The sequence below is a fragment of the Equus przewalskii genome, chromosome 8, assembly GCF_037783145.1.
Source record: "Equus przewalskii isolate Varuska chromosome 8, EquPr2, whole genome shotgun sequence".
Taxonomy (NCBI): domain Eukaryota; kingdom Metazoa; phylum Chordata; class Mammalia; order Perissodactyla; family Equidae; genus Equus; species Equus przewalskii.
This window is the reverse complement of record NC_091838.1, coordinates 72542926-72562552: the sequence shown is the minus strand read 5'-3', so window position 1 is coordinate 72562552 and position 19627 is coordinate 72542926. Positions and strand designations below refer to the sequence as shown.

The following is a 19627-nucleotide window of genomic DNA, read 5'->3' as shown; positions in this document are numbered from 1 at the left end:
GACAGGGCATGCACAATTTCTGTATTCCTGGTGTCTTGTCACACCCTTCTTAGGACTAACATCTGCAAAGACTGTTCATAGTGCAAAAGATGATTTGGGTTTCTACAGCTGCAAGAAAAGAAAAAAATTTTGTCCTAGGAATTTCTTTCAGTAGTTAAAGAGGCTACAGTTTCAGGGATCCATTTTATTATCTAGCACCAAGAGAAATAAGTAAGCCTGAGCTCAAAACTTTAAATGTGAAAAGAAAGGCAATTAGATACTTTTAATAAATGGGATGCAGGGCATGTAATGTGTTTCAGCTAAAAGGTGGTCACAGATTGTGACGGGGGCTCTGAAGGTAAGCAGGAGATGAAAGAGACTGGCTGGATGGAAGGGAGTCTGTTTGTGTTTCTCTGTGGAGCTAAAAGTTGAGCTCAGACCTAAAGAATGAAGGAAGCAAGAGCACGAGGGTCTGACAAGCCCTGGGACAGGACAGGGCTGGATATTTTCAGGATCAGCAGGGAGCCCTGTGATGTGGATGCTTAGTCAACCTTGAGGAAGGTGATATAAAATGAGGCTTGGAGACAAGCAGATATCAGATGACACAGCACCTTAGAGCCACATAAGGGGCTTGAATATCCCCCCAAGGGCAATGGGAAAAGCCAGTACTGATGCTCAGTGACCTCTTCCACTGAAAAGCATGTTAAGGGTCTCTCAGTGGTCCATATGGCTGTCATCCAGGGCACTAACTTCAGTGGCCTTGAGTATAATCAGAGTTGAGTCTCAGACTGAAATGGACATGAAATTTGTCTTCAGTCCTTCAGACCTCTCACACCTCCCCTGAATCTGTATCTTCAAGTCAGCCCTTCCAACCACCTATTAAGAACAGTGAACCCGTAAAGACCCACCTGTGATAGTCATGAAAAGTCACCCAGAATCCTCCCCGCTTCGTCTGCTCCACATCCCACCCTGACTGTGCCTTTGGACAGTGATGGATGTGGTTTCCCTGCTTTGACAGTAGGATCTCCTGAGGTCTGTTCTCAACCATGTGGACTTGTCTACTTCTAGGTTCTTCTGGTGAGAGGCCCTAGTGCTGGAAACATATAAACCAGCCCCTACCAGAGCCAATAGAATTTTTGAAAATGCAGATGTCTTTCACAGTATGGCATGAACACTCTCATACATGAACCCCTGTCAGAGAATGGGGGCCCCTCCACTGTGCATATCAGAGATGCTCTGTTGTCCTAGGTAACTTCACCTATAAGCCAGTATCTTTCTACCCATTTGGGGATCACCTGTCAAAGTCCACAGGCTCTGCACACCTTCTAGGTCCTGAGGAGAAGACTAACCCGAGTATCCTGAGAAGGCATCCCTTCCAACTCTGACCCTTCTCCTCTTTTCCATCCCCAGGAAATTGTTGGATCCAGAGCCATTATTTCTGAAGCAGTGCCGGAAAACAGCTGTGAACTTATATGTTGTGACAGAGATAGTGGAACTGCTCAACAGTCCTGTGCTGTATGAAACCAGAAGTGAGAACATTTTGGGAAAATTTTCCTTCACTTGGAATATGTTTGTTAAGGTATGGGATGGGGACACCAAGTGCATAGTCAACCCAGCCTCACTTCCCAGGGGAGTCTGGATCTTAATCAGTATCTGCTTTCAGTTGTCAGAAAGGGTGGGGTCATAATTTCTCACTTCTTCTGTGCCAGTGAATCCTGATTCCTAACCTGAGACTATATTCTAACATCCTCGTTTGTAGTGCTTTAATATATGGGATTACCCAGTATTGGTATAATAGGAAATAGATTTAATTTTGTGGTATTACATTTTGCTTTGGGTAAGTAATGGATTCTGGGGAATCTAAGGGTTTGGCTGCTGTACTGTATACATGACCAGTTTGTGTATGGCTAGAAGAAGTGAGGAACCACTAACAGTAAACCTCAGCAGTTACAGTACCCTAAATGCTGTGATACCCTGAGCAGAAATGATTTAAGGAGTGAGATTTAAATACCTTCAAGCACATATGATTTACATAACTCACTCTTAATAGCTATCGTATTTTTAACTGATTTAAGGAAATTCACATATCAAATATTTTGTGTCTGTTATAATGTATTTTGCACAATATATATATTTATGTGTAATTTGTCCTCACTTGAGAGATTTAGGGAAAAAAACAAACCAAGTTGAGAGCTAACTTTCCCAAAGTTCTTGATTTTGTTCTGGAGGAGGACCAGGCTCCACTCACATTATTTGATTCCAAGTTCAGTGGACCAAGAAATTTGAACTGAATAAAACATTACTATAGTTTGGAGGATATCATGACATTCAGCTTTGGGTTTCCATGTGCTTGTGTTTGTTTAACTGGGTTTTGTGAGAACAGAAGGAGAAAACCCTGTGTCATTTCACGTAGAGTGACTGCTCAGCTGTGTGTGCCACCTTCCTAGCTGTCTATAGTCAGCATGGTTCCAAATGTTGGCTCCTGCACAGTGATCTTGTTAAACAGTTTGCTTATCACCTCTCGTTCATGGGTGCAGCAATTTTGTTTTGGTCAACCAGACAAAAGATCAATAAGGAAATGGAGGACTTGAACAACTCTTTGTGGACCAGTTGGACGTAGCAACACTATGTAGACCATTAGACCTAACAGACATATACAGAACACACCATCAGCAGAGCAGAACACACATTCTACTCAAGCACACATGCAACATCCTTCAGTATAGTTATATGTTATGCCCCATGTAAGTCTTACCAAATTTAAGAAGATTGAAGTCACACCAAAAATCTTATCTGACCACAATAGAATGAAACTAGACGTCAATAACAAAAGGAAAACTGGAGGGGCCAGCCCCACAGCTGAGGTGTTATGTTTGCACACTCCACTTTGGCTGCCTGGGGTTTGCCAGTTGGGATCCTAGGTGCAGACCTATGCACTGCTCATCAAGCCATGCTGTGATGGCATCCCACACACAAGAACTAGAATGACTTACAAGTAGGATATACAAGTATGTACTGGGGCTTTGTGGAGAAATGGAATAAAAAAAAAAGGAAGATTGGCAGCAGATGTTAGCTCAAGGCCAATCTTCTTCACCAAAAAAAAAAAAAAAGGGCATACCTTCAAAATAAAAAAAAGGAAAACTGGAAAATACACAAATATGTGGAAATTAAAGTCTGCACTGTAGAACCTTCAATTTTACGTTTTTGATATCATCTCTAACCTCTTTTTTCTTCTGTGTGTATCTCTTATCCACTCATCATGGAAATAGATAATTTTAGTACTTTTGTCTTTTGACCTTCATGTTATCTTCATAGCTGGTTGATCTGCTACTTTGACTATATATTTGCCTTTATCAATGATTTTATTGTGCTTTTTGGTTTTTGGATAATTATCTTATTCCTATTTGTGGTCTTCTCTTTTCCGCTTAAATAAGTCCCTTTAGTATTTCTTGTAAGGTTTCTTTCTTGGTGATAAACTCCTTTAGTTTTTGCCTGTCTGGGAAGCTTTTTCTATCCTTCCATTCTGAATGATAATCTTGCTGGGTAGAGTATTTTTGGCTGTAGACTTTTTCCCTTCAGCACTTTAAATATTTCATGATACTTCCTTCTAGCCTATAAGGTTTCTGCTGAGAAGTCAGCTGATAAGTCTTCTGGGGTCTTCTTTGTATGTAACTTGTTGCCTTTGTCTCACAGATTTTAGAATTCTCTCTTTATCTTTAATTCTTAAAATTTCAATTACAGTGTGCCTTGGTGTGGGCCTCTTTGAGTTTATCTTATTTGGTGCTCTCTGTGCTTACTGTACCTGGATGTCTGCTTCCTTCGTTAGGTTAGAAAAGTTTTCAGCTATTATTTCTTTGAATAGATTCTCTGCCTCTTTTTCTCTCTCTTCTAATGGGACACATATTATATGAATCTTAGGGTGATTGACATTGTCCCAGAGATCCTTTAGACTGTCCTCATTCTTTTTTCTTTTATCTGTTCAACTTCAGTGATTTCCTCGTCTTTCATCCAGCTTGCTGATCCTTTCTTCTGTATCATCTATTCTGCTATTGAGCCCCTCTAGTGAATTTTTCATTTCTAGTATTGCATCTTCATTTCTGATTGGTTCTTTTTTATATTTTCCAGTTCTTTGTTGAAGTTGTCACTGAGTTAATCCATTCTTCTTTCAAGAGCAGTGAGCATCATTATGACTCTTAGTTTGTACTCTTGGTCATATTAATTTTTTATCGCTCTTTTGTTTAGTTCTTTTTCTGGGGTTTTGTCCTTTCCCCTTACTATGAACATATTCCTTTGTCTCCTCATTTTGCTTCTTTTTTTTCTGTGCTTATATTTATGTGTTAGGTAGGTCAGCTATGTCTTTTGATCTTGGGGAGGTGGCCTTATGTCAGAGATGTCTTATGAGGCCCAGCAGTGTGCTTCCCTCTCGTCACCAGTTCCAAATGTTCCAGGAGTGTCCCCTGTGTGGGGTACATGTGTACTTCTGCTGTGTCAGGGTTGCTCTTGCTGCAGGTGCTTGTGGAGGCTAGGCTGTCCCCCTAGCCAGTTGGTTGTAATGCTCAGCTGTATGTAGCTGCTATGGACACTTCAGTCACTTTATCAGGAATGGGGAGCCCCAGCACAGTTGGCTGCAAGGTCTAATAGTACATTCCTGTTGCAATTTTTCTGCTAAGTGAGTAGGCCCCCAGCATGGCTGGTTGCTAGGCTTATGGTCTTACAATTGTTGTGGGCCTCAGGACTGCAAGGCTGTTTTCAGCTCTCTCATGATTTCAGCTTACTGGGTCTGGCTCCAGGTATGGGCGCACCCAACTGTTTCAGGCTTTGGAAGGTAGAGATGATCCCCTATGTGGCTGTTTGAGAAGCACAACTCTAATGCAGCTGACAAGCCCCATTGCCTGCAAAGCCACACACCTGGTCAACATGGTCCTGCTCCTTGTGTGTGCCTGACCCCCTGAAGCAGACCCAGTTGCCCCACTACAGAGTCCCAACACACTCCACCAAGGCAGGCCTACCCCTCATGCATGCCCTCCCCCATAGAGGTGGACCCACTTGCTCTGCTGCAGAGGTTCCAGGCATCCCACTTATGTGGGCCCACAAGTTGCCTGAGGGCTTGATGTTGAGTGGGGCCAGTCCCTAGGGTGAGTTGCCCTGCCCTGGCTGAGTTGGATTAAATTGGCACTCTAGGGGGTGGGGCAGACCCTGGGCTAACCGGCCAGGGGAGGAACTCCAATGGAATCTGCCAGCATCTGTGTCAGCAAACCTGTACTAGGTCACAATGATGGCTGCTGCCAAAGTCTCAGTCCCTAGGGTGGTGTCACTCTCAATGAGATGCACCCAGAGCTTAGCAAGTGAGTCTCTTTTCACCAAAGGACTGTGCAGGTTTCTTTCTGGTGACTTTAGGTTGCTTTCCAAAATGGGTGAATTTGTGCATGGGTCCTTTAAACAGCAGGCTTTTCCCCCCCTTATAAGATAGCTTCTCTTGGGGTATTCCCTGATGTAGTTAATAGCCAGCAAACCCCGATATTATGACACTTGTTTCGGTTGTGCTTAATTCAAAAGCTGCTTATTGTGGTAATGCTCCTCTGCTCAGATCCCCTACTCTTCCAGGGAAGCCTTTGTACCTTAAGATTGCTCCCAGCTGGCTGTGAAGTGCTGTGGGTTGAAGGTTGATTTTTCCTCTCCAGGAGGGAATTTCTGCCTCTTCCACTGTAGTCAGTGCTGTCCCTTGTTGTGGGGGTTATTTTTATCCAGTTTTCAGTTTTCTCTCAGGGGTAATTGTTCCAAGAGTAGTTGTAAATTTGTTGTGTCCATGGGAGGACATGAGTTCAGAGTCTGCCCAATGCCACCATCTTGACACTGTCTCCTCAATTTTGCAAGATGAAAAGTTTCTGGAGATCTCTTTCACAACAAGGTGCCTAAGTTAACACTACTGTACTGTACACTTACAGAACATAAAACTTACCATTCGGACCATGTTTATCTTTTCCACAATGAAAATTAAGTAGGAGGGGTACATAATAATAAAAGTGTTATAAAAATTCAAGTAGCTTCCCTTATCTGTATAACTGAAATCCATCCTGCTTTTATAGCAAAATGTGGGGCCTTACTTATATCCTCAAATAACTTATTGTCATGTTCCTGTTGAATAGGGTACACATTCATAAAGACAAAAAAAAAAAAAAATAGTAGAAACAGCAGCAGACAAGAAATGTCAAAATTTAGAAAATCCTACTAAAAAGTAGACAAATGGTAACAGACCCTGGAAAGCAAGAATAGTGGAGCCCCAAATACATCAGGGAAGGAAGCCTAGAAACAAGAACCCCTGAAAGTTTCAGGAATTGGAGGCCTCAGCTACCTCTGAAGAGAGGGTACAGGTGGGACTGCACGTAAAAATATTGGTTGAAAATCTATGTAAGGAACACTTGGAGTTCCAGATCCCTTTCCCACATCTGCATAGCCTGGAAACTACCCTCACACTCCACCCTCGCCCCAGTAGAAGACTCTCTGGAGAATTTAAACAATGTGGGCTCTCGATTTGGAGAGACTGGTTACAATGAAGGATGGGGGTAAGGGACCATATTGGAAAAGGGAAAACAAGTGAAAATCCTTTTTTTGTGTGGGGAATCTGAGCCCTATCACCCCATTCAGCTCTGGGCATCCTGCCTCCACCTCCTATAAGCCCCAATACCTATATCCCAGGCACAGAACTTAGGGGTTATTCCCTGGGAATATTAACCAGTCCAAAAGAAAAAACCCAACATCCCTATAGTTGGGGATGCAAAAGAAATAGCTTGGTCCCTGCCTGATCACCCCAAAGTGGAATACCCCACTCAACAAACCCTGCCATTGCACACTTAACCTCTATCATCTTTATAATGCCTCATTTGTCAATAAAAACCACAGAACTAAAAATCATAAGCACTTGAGGAAAACCTTAGATATACACATACAAAACCCTACACTGAAATTAGGAAACCTGAATATACAAAGACAACTCAGAGAGGAAAGAAACACCTTATTTCTCAAAGTGATATATAGAGTTTCCATGAAAGTATGATGCTCTATAAAAAAGAGTATTCATAGCTCTTATAAATTAAAAAAATAGTAGCAAAATGTCATTTTTTTGTGAGTTTATTACTACTGATCAAACTACATTGATACATCATTATCACACAAAGTCCATAGTTTTACGTTACGGTTCATTTTGGTGTTATATATTCTTTGGGTTTTGACAAATGTATCCACCATTATAGCATCATGGAGAATTGTGTCACTGCCCTAAATATTCTCTGTGTTCCAATATTTATCCTCCCTCCTGCCAACACCTGGCAACTACTGATCTTTTTTTGTTGTCTCCATAGTTTTGTCATCTCCAGAATGTCATATGATTGGAACCATACAGTACTTAGCCTTTCAGATTGACTTCTTTCGTTTAGTAATATGCATTTAAGGTTCCTCCAGGTCTTTTCGTGCCTTGATAGCTCATTTCTTTTCAGTCATGAATAATGTTCTATTGTGTGGATGTACCACAGTTTATTTATCCATTCACTTACTGAAAGACATTTTGGTTGATTCCAAGTTTAGGCACCTAGAAATAATGCTGCTTATAAACACCTATGTGATGATTTCTGTGTGGACGTAACTTTTCACCTCTTTTAGGTAAATACTAAAGAGCATGATATCTGGATTGTATGGTGCTAATACGTTTAACTTTGTAAGAAACCACCAAACTGTCTTCCAAAGAGGCTGTACCATTTTGCCTTCCCTCCTACAATGAGTGAGAGTTCCTGTTGCTCCACATCCACATCAGCTTTTTGTAGTCTCACTGTTCTGGTTTTTTGGCCATTCTAGTATGTGTGTAGTGGTATCTCATTGTTGTTTTCATTTTCATTTTCCTGATGACATATAATATGGAACATCTTTTCAAACGCTTATTTGTCATTTGTATATCTTCTTTGCTGAGGTTCTGCTCAGGCCTTTTGCCCATTTTATAATTGGGTTTCCTTATTGTTCAATTTTAAAAATTAACATTTCTTGCAAGGCTTGTCTACTGGCAACGAATTCACTCAATTTCTATTTGTCTGAGACAGTCTTTATTTCTCCTCCACTTTTGAAGGATATGTAATTAATTATAGGTTGATTTTTTCCCCCTTAACCCTATATACATCATTCCACTCTCTTCTTGTTGACATGGTTTCTGAGGAGAAGTTGGATATAATCCTTAAATTTCCTTCTCTATGGATAAGGTGTTTTAATCCTCTGACTTCTTTCAATATTTTTCCTTATCATTGAATTTCTGCAGTTTGAATGTGATATTTATAGGTCTAAGGCTCTTTTTGTTTTTTGTTTTTTTGGCATTTATCTTGCTGGAGTTCCCTGAGCTTCCTGGATCTGTGGTTTGGTGTCTGACATTAATTTGGGGGAAATTCTCAGTCACTATTGCTTCAAATATTTCTTCTCTTCCTTTCTTTCTTTCTTCTCCTTTATATATTCACATTACACTTATTACAGCTTTTGTAATTGTCCAACAGTTCTTGAATATTCTCTTCTATTTTTTCACCCTCCCCCCACCCCGAGTTTTGAGGATTCTCTTGAGATATCCTCAAGTGCAGAGATTTTTTTTCTCAGCTGTGAAAATGAGCCAATCAAAGGCATTCTTTATTTGTCTTATAGTGTTTTTGATCTCTCTGGAATTTCTTTTTGATTCTTAGAATGTTCATTTCTCTGCTTACGTTACTCATCTGTTCTTGCATTTTGCTTATGTTTTTCATTAGATCCCTTAGCATATTAATCATAGTAGTTTAAAATCCTCTGTATGATAATGCTGGCATCCTTGTTATATCTGAGTCTGATTCTCATGCTTGCTGTGAATCTTCAAACTGTTGTTTTTGCCTTTGAACATGCCTTGTAATTTTTTTTGAAAGTTGGACATGATATACTGGGTAGAATGACCTCTGATAAATAGGCCTTTAGTGACGTGATGGTAAACTCTAAGGGGCAGAGGGTACCATTCTATAGTCCCGTGATTGGGTCTCAGGTTTTTAGTGAGCCTGTGCCCTTGTTCTGTGAATTTCACAAGAGCTTCTCAGTACTCTCCAGGCGCCCCCCTCCTTAGGTAGGACAGATGGCTAGAAGGAGCTAGATTGGATATTTCCTTTTCCCCACGTGGAAGGATAGAAGAGGCTGTAGTTGGGTGTTTCTCTTCCATCAGGTTTGTTTGGCTGTCGTAAAACCCCAATAGGTTAGGCTCTAGCAAAGTAGTTTCTCTTAAGGCAGGCCATATTAAGGAGAACAGAATGCTCTGAGAGATTTCAAAATGGTTGCTTTCCCCCTCCCACTGCCTGAAGCATGAGGGAATTTTTCTCTGATATTCGCTGTGAGAATCTGGTAGAGCTCCTGGAGAGAAAACTCACAAAAGTGCGAGGCCCCTCTCACGACTGGGTCCACTGGAGTTTTTAAGTCCCAGACTTGTCCACACTGAGCCTCCAGCAATTTGTCAGCTATAGTTCAGGTTTTCCTACTGCAGCATTGGTTCCTGTGGAGGTTTCTGCTCATGGGTTTCTGCCCTCATAAAAGGTGATGCGCTATATATGCCTTTCTGTCTCTCCAGTTCTCAGGGCACTGGTTTGCTCTGTGACCTCGCTGCTCTGACAGATCTAAGAAGAGTTGTTGGTTTTTCAGTTTGCTCAGCTTTTTACTTGTAGTTAGGATGGAATGACGACTTCCAAGCTCCTTACACATTGGACTAGAAACTAGAAGTCAAAAAATTTTAAAAATAGAGAAGTCAGAAAATTTCCAAAAAAATTAAGAAGACAAGAGAATATTAATAAAAAAATTTTTAGAGGATCAAGAGATCCAACTTCTGAATAATAGCAATTCCAGAAAGAGAGAACAGAGACACAATGCTGTGGGGGAAAATCATTGAAGGAATAATACAAGAAAGGATCTGAGAACTAAGGAAAATGCCAACTGCAGGCGTAGTTTAATGAGTCAACAAAGATCTACACCATAGAACCTAGGTGTGAAACTCCGGGCACTTGCTTCAAGAAGAAAATCATGAATATTACTAAAAAGGAAAAAATAGTCGCATTCCAAGGAGTTCCAGCCTGGAATTCCATGTCCAGTCAAATGTCAATCAAGTTGAGAATAACACAAAGTTGTCTTCAGATATACAAGGTCTTAAAAAATGTACCCTATACATCCCTAGAGAGAATGAGTAGGAGGCAGAGAGGGCACATGATTATCACATTAATTAAGTGATAAAGGAAAGATCTGGAGTGAGGGGAAGCAGTCTCCCCAACAGTAAACAGTGAGTATTAACTTAGACAGACACTGGATATGAATATTTTAGGAAGATGGGGGAAGGAGAAATGAGGAGTGAGAGGAAGATTAGGAAAATGAAATCCTCATCATCAACAGGATAAAGTACATGGATATACTTAAATCTGGTAAAAAAAAATCAGATCATTGCAATATAAACATGAGATTGAGAAATGTGAAGGTAAATACTGGACAAAAGAAGGAAAAAAGCAATAACTGGAAATCAGGATTAGAGGGGATGAGATCAGAGGACAGCTGAGTCCTTTCCTCATGAGCTTTCTAGATCTATCTGAGTTTTCAAATCACATGTGTCTATCACCCTGTTACCTGGTTTCTCTCCCCAGGGTGAAGGAGCGGGAGAGCGTCTCAAAGTGAGAGAGAAGGAGCTGACTCTGCAGAAGGGCATGGTGATGGCCTATAAGAGGAAACAGCTGGTTTTCAAGGAGAATGGCTGGGGTAAGCAGAGGGTGAAGGAGGAGATGCGGAGAGGGGTTCTGCTTCTCCTGAGAAGAGAAACGAGACAGGGAGAGACCATCAGCAGGCAACCTTCCCTTCTTCGCCTCTTGAGGGAGAGGAGGAACATCATTTCTCAGCTGTCCATGGCACACACACGCCCCAGCACCCACAGCCAACCCCTAGGATGGCCTGACGGAAATGTTGCTACAGGAGATAGAGTCTCTTACATGGAGAAGGACAAAAGGGGTGCCCAAGGGGGAGGTGTCCTTCACACTGGGAAAAGTGCGGCCCTAATCCTGACCATCTTTATTCATTCAAGGTCCTGCCATGCTCAGCAGCTCACCTGGGGGAGCCACAGAGCCGTCCCCAGGTTACCCCTAAGATCCCACCACAGTCACAAACAGAACTGCAGATGTTGTGTTCTAACAGCATAATGCAGGATTTTATCTACATCTCTTCCCTCCCTCACTAGCCTCAAAATGAACAGTGTCCCAACACATTGGCTATGGGTTCTGACTCCACACAGACAAACCATTTGCATCAAACCACACTTGCATACATAGGCGGAATTGTAATCACTGAGAAGACCACTAGCTCACCAAACCTGGCGTCTCCCTGCCAAAATGTAAGTCCCTGCTAGAGGTCAGCCTGATACAGTGGGGTCCAGGTCCTTGGAGATGAGGAGATGCTCTCACCATACACGCAGACACACACACACACACACATTATGCACACACACTCTCTCTCTCAATCCTTCCTGAAGGAGGAGGAAGGAAGCACTTCCCCTCACCTTACAAAGGCGGTTCCCTGCATAACGATCACTGAGGCCCTTATTTAAGGGTGCTCTTCAGAGAGTCAGATTCAGGAGACAGAGTGAGCTCAGGGACTCTGAGTTTCACAAGCATCCCAGCTGATTCTGACACAAGGGGTCCCCAGGCCACCCTGAGATAATCTGCTGCATCAGGCCAAGAGGGATCCTTGGGGGCTGCAGTGTGGGGCATGAATGACTCCAGCAGGAGTGACTTTGTTTCTCCTGACCTGGCTTCTTTCCATCCAGACATTCTTCTCATCTCAGATGATGACAAGCGGAACACCTTTCCAGAAGGTGAGTCCTAGAGCTGAGTGAGCTCTCTGTCTAGACCTCATACTTGCTGAGCCCTGACCTCTTTTAGAGGCTAAGAGCCACGAAAGGGCCTCAGCCCCACAGACCCCAGGGAGACCCTCCCCTGGCCAGACTCCTCCACTGCCTCCCAGTCTCTCTTGCCTTTGACCTTGGCAAGGGCCCCTGGCCACAAGGAAAGCCACCTTTCTCCTTTGAGGACCGGCACAGGGGTGTGTGTGTGTGTATGTGAGTGTGTGTGTGTGTGTTTGTGTGTGTGGAGGGGAGACTAACTCCCGATGAGTCAGCACTTCTGCTTTCTTTCCAGGGAAAATTGTGCAGCATTCAGGGATGGGTCAGTGGATGTTTTTGAGCAGGAAAGTGGGATCTTATCCCTCCCCCAGGCCTCTCTGCAAAACCGCAACCCCAATGTTGCCTTTGCTGCCCTTCCCCAGGCACGGGGATCTGGCCCCTGGGCAAGGGGCAGGGATGGATGGAGAGGAGCGGGTTGGGGAAGTAGGGGGCAGAAGGTCAGAAAACTGTATGTATTGAGAGACTAACCCTTGGGTGGGGAATTTCATTTCTCTTCTTGGCCTCATAGGAGAGATTCCTCACAGCCTACAAAGAAGTGAGTGTGTGTGAGCTGGAGGCGGGGATGGGTCCTTCCTGCACACATCTGGTGAGCAGGGCAAATTGCCCCAGACTTTGTCACCACTGCCCCAGGGCGTGGCCCTAGTTTCTACGGAATGGGGAGGGTTGAGAAGGCTGAGGAGGTGGAGGGATGGACCCAGATGAAGCAGGAAGAGGTTAAGCAAGAGGGAGGAGGTGGTAGGAGGGCAGAATCCTCCAAAGTACCTCTAAAGCAAATCTAGGGGGATGAGAAAGGAAGATGACCACTTGTGATTCCCTTCTAGCAGGAATAGAGACACCCTTTGGTCAAGGTGAGTGTTTATTAAGAAGGAAACTGATCCTTCTGGGTGGGAAACTGCAAGGCTGAGAACCCAAATGGGAGCTTTCCATGCAACTTGGAAAACTGCACTCTACTCCCAAATTTACAGTCGTGCTTCTTCATTCATTCATTCATGCATGCGTGTAACAAACACTTACTGAGGACCCATTGGGCAAAGGCATTATTCGGTGCACTGGGGACATAGCAGTGAACTAAATGGAAATCACCTCCCAGAAGCCTCCATTCTGGGGCCCTATTCCTCTCAGCAGGCGTCCATGAGGCCACCTGGAGTGTCCGGGGAGAAGCAGAGTGCCCCCAACACCCACTGCTTGGTGAATTCTGTAGGACATAGATGATACAGGCAGAATGATGAGATAAGAAGGGTGACCATCTTTGGGGCTACCCCCCCAAGCACTTCATATATACAAGCCCATTTAATCCTCATACCATCCCCACCCAAAGGATGTGGAATCTGAGCCCACAGCACCTAACATTCTCATCTCTAGAGCCCAAAGCTGGAATCCACATTATTCCACACACGTCCAGAAACGAGCACCTTGTCATTCTCTTCCACTTTCCAGAATCTCCTTCTCTCCTGCCAGCATTCTGCCTGCTCATTTCAGAGCACTGGGATTGCCCATCTTTCTATCCTGTTATGACAGCTCCATCTCCAGAGCTCAAGCATGCTATCCACAGAGACACTTTTGGGTTGGTAGATAAAGAGATAGAGATGCTGGCTCATATTGATGGGGAAGGGCTTATCATCTCAGGAATGTTCTAATCTAAGAATTGTCTCCATTCTCTGGTTGATGTTGATGCCTGAGGGCAGAGTTCAAGCACCTACAAGAGGAGGTTTCCCAGCAAATGGAGGCATTGGCCCAGCTCTCAACGGACGTCCAGGATGCTATATTCCATAATATCCTGGCCATGCTCGGGGACAGAGGGGCCCTGCAGGACCTCATGGACATGGTGAGGGGGTCCCACAGCTGCCTAAGGCTGATCAAAGTTGTGAAGGGGTGAATGTTTAGGAGATATGGCTACCAAGATACATCGGGGAGGAGAAATGGGGCAATGCCAGGGGAACGAGAAAGATGTCTGAGATTTGGGACTCTAGCCATGTGCCCAGTGACCAAGGCCTGCGAGTGCAGCCCCCGCATATGGAGGGCATGTGGAATCCCCTGGGGTGAGGTAGAGAGCCATTATAGCCACCCCTTGGTTAATCACTTATAGACACAGAATTTACAGGGAAAATATCATCATCATCATCATCATTGTCATCAATAATACTTGTCTTCTACAGCTTGAACAGGAACACTTGGGTCATTTGAATGGCCCTGGAGGCACCATCCTAAATGAACTGCGAAAGGACTCAAGATATCAATGGGTTAAACCAAAGTACCCCATCCTTTACCTGCTTGAGGCCATAATGGGTAAGAGTGATTTGGAGGAAGAGCGGGAGAGTCACAAGGCTGGTCCCCCAGAACCCCTGAAAGGGCTGAGTTAGATGAACTTCTCCAAAGCCCTTCAGATATTATGACTTTTCATCCTCACATCACGCCTGTCTCCAAGGGCTAATGGGATAAACTCTACATGTGACACAGAGCCTGAGGCCTAGCAAGACTGGCCTAAATCCAGCTAACATATCATTGGGGCTGAATGATTCCCGGCTCCAGCCTCATAATTCCATCCTCTGGACCATGTTATGTAGCATCCTGGAGACCATCCTAAGAACAGCAGGAGGACTTCCCAGGCAGGGAACTTGACCTTCAAGTCTCATGGGTTTTATTCCTCTGACTCAGAGTTCCTCTCTCACAGGGTCTCCTTGTTCACAATAGGGAAGAAAATCTGACTCTTCATCACTGTTTTTCCCCATATGTCTCCCTGTCCCCAGTACTGAGTGACATCCAACATGATCTGCTGGCCCAGTCCAAGGAGAAGAGGATCCTGTTCCATCAGCGGGAGCTGGTGAGAAATCCCCAGGGGCCAGCATCCAGGGAAGAGGGTGAGGGAACCAGAGATAAGAATGAATCAGAGAAAAGAGAGATGGCACAGGTTCCTGCTGGGAGGGGAGTCCGGCTCCCTCTGTGGCCACTGGGGCTGCATCTCCTTCTGGAGAGCAGGTCCAGCAGGTATGAGGCTACCTCAGGAGGGGGTCAGTTTCCATGGCAACCCCTGCAGAGGCACCCACAGTTCTAAAATAGCCATACAAGAACATGTGTTTGGGAGCTCAGGGGATCTGAGTAACAGCCCTGCTTTACTTACACGGTCACCTTTTGCAAATTGCTCTCTCTCTCTCTCTTTCTCTCCATAGATATGTGTATATAAGTACATCTATGCATATAGATGTACACATATACATACACACATTGCACACACATGCATATACATATCTAATTCCCGACACCACTGCTCTGCAGGGTAAATGTTAGTATCACCATTTAGCAGCTGAAGAACCAATGCTCACTGATTTCCAATAACGTGTCCATAATCACATCAATCATAGGCCATGATCAGGACATGATTCCTGGTCCCCTTGACGCCAAAGCTTTTTCTCCCTTCAGTTACCCTGCATGACCTCTGGCTCTTGGGACGAAGGTTTTCTCTTCCTGACCTCAAAGGCTGACTTGTAACCTCTGACACTGTTTCTTCTAGGTGAGGAGCATCCTGGAGCCCAACTTCAGCTACTCCTGGAACATTCCCTTCATCATCAAGCGCAACCTCCTTGCCCCACTCCAGGGGGAGGGTTTGGCCATCACCTATGGCCTGCTGGAGGAGTGTGGCCTGAAGATGCAGCTGGATAGCCCCAGGTCAACCTGGGATCTGGAAGCCAAGAAGCCCCTGTCTGCCCTGTATGGGATCCTCTCGATGCTGCAGCAGCTGGCGGAGGCCTGAGGCTTCCCTGGTGGGTGGTCAGTCCAGAGAGGCCTGGCCCCCGCCCCCAGTCTATGCTGTGAGTGTCCTCGATGGGCTCAGGGGACCCAGGGTCACGCCTCTCTGCCTTTCCCGGTGGGATAGAGACAGGGATGGACGGAGACTGGAGGGAAAGTCCTGGGGTGATGGAAATCTCTCTGTCTAGATAAAGGTTTATGCATTTGTCAAAACTCCTCCGATAGTGTGCTGAAGAATCGAGCATTTCTCTGTAAATTTTACTTCAAAACAATGTAGACAAATACTGAACTCTAGTTAATAGTATGCATTCTGAATTGTTTTGGGTGAAGTGCGCTGATGTCAGTAATTTACTTCAAAGTGCACCAAAAAATAAGGTGGATTGATGATAGAAAGACATATATGTGACCAAGGAAATGTGGTAAAATGTTAATAATTAGGGAATATGGGTGTAGGATATATGAGAGTTCTTTTTTATTCCTGAAACACTTTGTAAGCCTGAAATTGTTTCAAATAAAAAATCACCCCCCTTATCTGTGTTTATATGTGTGTGTGTACATGTTCGTGTGTGTATGTATTTTTTTCTCCACATCCTTAAGAAGGAAGGCTTGTTATAGCTGCCTTTTTTTTTTTTTTTTTTTTTGCTTATAGCCGACCTGGTGGGTATGAATTGATATCTCATTGTGGTTTTTATTTGCATTTCCCTGATGGTTTACGATTTTGAGCATCTTTTCATGTTCTTATTGGTCATTCATATATATTCTTTGGATAAATGTCTATTGAGATCTTTTGTGTTCTTAAAAATTTGGTGATGGAATGAATATTCAGAGTGATGTAGAGAGAATTTGGGTCAAGAATGACAGAATTGGGTCTAAGTTTTTGGCTTCTGCAGTGGGCTTTTTGTAGTGCTGTGTTTTGAGGAGCTATAGCTGCAAACCAGGCTTGGGTAGGGAAGATGTTACCTGAACTTTGGGTGTATTGAATTGGAAAGGTCTGTGAGATCTCCAAGTGAAGGCGTTGAACAGGTGGTTTGAAATAATGGTGTGGAGTTGAGAAGAGAAGTTGAGTTCAGGATGTAAGTTTGGGAGTTATTGCTCCATAGAAGGTAATTGAAGGCATGGGGATAGATGAGGAAGATTGACTTCAGAGGCAGTACGTGGAAGAAGAGAAGTATTCCTAAGACCGAGCCTGAGGATCTCCATCATTGAAAGGTGGTTGGAGGAGGTTGAGCCAGGAAAGGAAATAACAATGGGGTGGTATAGTAGGCAGAATTTTTAGGAATGGTCCCGAAGATCCCATGCCCTCATCCCTGGAAACCCGTGACTGTGAATTCACTCATGTGATTATGTTATGTTGTACGGCACAGTTGATCTTAAAAATGGAGATATCTCGATGGGTCCAACCTAATCAAATAAATCCTTAAAAGGGAGAATTTCCTTCAGCTGATGACAGAAGAATTCAGAGAAATTCCAAGCAAGAGAAGGATTCCCTGTGTTGTCACTAGCTTTGAGGATGGAGGAGGCCACGTGAGAAGGAAGAGTGGCAGCTTTAAGGAGCTGAGAATGAGGCCCCTTTAGACAGCCAGCAAGGAAACCTGGACCTCAGTCCCGCTGCTGCAAGGAGCTGGATCCTGCCAACAACCTGAATGAGCTGGAAGCAAGTTCTTCCCAGAGCCTCCAGAACCTTGACTTGGCCTTGTGAGACCAAAGCAGAGAGCCCAGGCAAGCTTGTCTTGAATTATGATCTACAGAGTGTGAGATAATAAACAAATGTTGTTTTAAGCTGCTAAACTTGTGGTAACTTGTTGAACAGCAATAGAAACCAGTGCAGGGGGCTAGAGGAAGGAGGAAAAACCAGGAGTGTGTTGAATCATCAACATTTTAGGAAGAGTGTTTTTCGAGGAGAAAAAGGCCAAAAGATTTGAATGTTTCTGAGAAATTAAAAAAAATTAATACGTAAAACATATGTATTAGGTTTAGTGACATGGATGTCATTTAGGGAGGTCAGCAGGTCTATTTGTGGGGCGCGATGGGCCCTGAAGTCGCCCTGGTGTGGGTTGAGGAAGAGTGGGAGGTGAAGGTGTGGAGATGGCAAGGGTGGACATCTCGAAAAGTTCCCTCCCTGTTGGCGGGGAAAAGAAGATGGTTCTAAGGCAGTAGGTTCCTCGGGTGGGAGGCGGTTGGAGGGTTGGGTGAGAACTTCTTTCCGCTTGAGCAGGACGGAGGACCAAGAGGAAGCATCAGCAGTGAGGGAGAGGTTGAAGGTTCAGCAGAGATAAGTGATACGGGTGAGTTATTTTACTTGAGATTTGGGCTTCCTCCCTTGTAAAATGAAGTTTTTTTGACTAGATGATTTCTGTTTATTTCTAAGGCTCTCATATTCTGTGATTATGGTTGTCACTTTTAGCTAAACTCCCAGTCTTACTTGGTTCTTACAACGCTTTGGGAATTTCCTTTGGTTCAAGTCACCAAAGTCCTTCTAATTGAGGGTCCTTGTCTATTCTTTTGACCAACTCTCTCCTCAAACACGTTCCCAGGTGTCATACGGGCATGCTCCCCCTGAACGCTCTAGGGCACAATCCTCCCTTTCTTCTTCTGGCTTCTGGGAGATGCCAGCGATTTCTGACATTGCTTGGCCTGTGAATGCATCACTCTGATCTCTGTCTCTGTCTTTTTTTAAAAAAAAATTTTATTTTTTTCGGATGTACATCATATTTCTAATTCTGGATACATTACATCATGTTCACCACCCGAACACTAATTATAGTGCATCCCCTCACATGTGACCCTAATCACCCCTTTTGCCCTCACCTCTACCCCCTTCCCCAATGGTAACCACCAGTCCAATCTCTAATGCTATGTGGTTTTTTTTTTTTTTGTCGTTTTTATCTCCTACTTATGAGTGAGATCATATGGTATTTGACTTTCTCCCTCTGACTTATTTCACTCAGCATAATACCCTCAAGTTCCATCCATGTTGTCACAAATGGCTGGATTTCGTCATTTCTTATGGCTGAGTAGTAGTCCATCGTGTATAAATACCACATCTTCTTTATCCATTCGTCCCTTGATGGGCACCTAGCTTGCTTCCAGGTCTTGGCTATTGTGTATAATGCCGCAATGAACATAGGGGTGCAAGTATCTTTATGCCTTTGTGTTTTCAAGTTCTTTAGATAAATACCCAGCAGTGGAATAGCTGGATCATACGAGATCTATCCTTAATTTTCCGAGGATACTCCAAACTGCTTTCCATAGTGGCTGCACCAGTTTGCACTGCCACCAGCAGTGAACAAGAGTTCCCTTCTCTCCACACCCTCTCCAACATTTGTTGTTTCCTGTCTTGTTAATTATAGCCATTCTGACCGGAGTGAGGTGATACCTCATTGTAGTTTTGATTTGCATTTCCCTGATAGCTAATGATGTTGAGCATCTTTTCATATGCCTGTTGGCCATCTGTATTTCTTCTTTGGAGAAATCTCTGTTCAGATTTTTTGCCCATTTTCTAATTGGATTGTTCATTTTTTTGTTGTTGAGCTGTATGAGTTCTTTGCATATTTTGGATATTAACCCCTTATCTGATATGTGGTTTGCAAATATCTTCTCCCAATTGTTAGGTTGTCTTTTCGTTTTGTTGATGGTTTCCTTTGCTGTGCAGAAAGTTTTTAGTTTGATGTAGTCCCATTTGTTCTTTTTTTGTTTTGTTTCCCTTGCCCGGTCAGACATGGGACTTGAAAATATGCTGCTCAGACCAATGTCATAGAGCGTACTGCCTATGTTTTCTTCTAGAAGTCTCATGGTTTCGGGTCTTACATTCAAGTCTTTAATCCACTTTGAGTTGATTTTTGTGCATGGTGTAAGGGAATGGTCTACTTTCATTCTTTTGTGTGTGGCTGTCCAGTTTTCCCAACACTGTTTATTGAAGAAACTCTCCTTTCTCCTTCG

The 19627-nt window shown here is 43.8% G+C and overlaps 2 protein-coding genes across 4 annotated transcripts in view; both read left to right on the top strand.

Moving 5' to 3' along the window:
- Positions 1 to 19627, top strand: part of LOC103543941 (gasdermin-C-like) — an 88186-nt gene that overhangs the window by 13326 nt on the left and 55233 nt on the right. For all 3 annotated transcript variants that reach the window (XM_070630948.1, XM_070630947.1, XM_070630946.1), the window contains exons 4-5: positions 1390 to 1558; positions 10641 to 10752. In XM_070630948.1, coding sequence (XP_070487049.1) covers positions 1390 to 1558; positions 10641 to 10752 — 281 coding nt within the window. The remainder of the gene's footprint in view (positions 1 to 1389; positions 1559 to 10640; positions 10753 to 19627) is intronic.
- Positions 13558 to 16219, top strand: LOC139085153 (gasdermin-C-like). Its single transcript, XM_070630979.1, has 4 exons — positions 13558 to 13769; positions 14101 to 14230; positions 14692 to 14765; positions 15453 to 16219. The coding sequence occupies exons 1-4, from the start codon at positions 13665 to 13667 to the stop codon at positions 15690 to 15692; spliced, it is 549 nt and encodes a 182-aa protein (XP_070487080.1). The 5' UTR covers positions 13558 to 13664; the 3' UTR covers positions 15693 to 16219.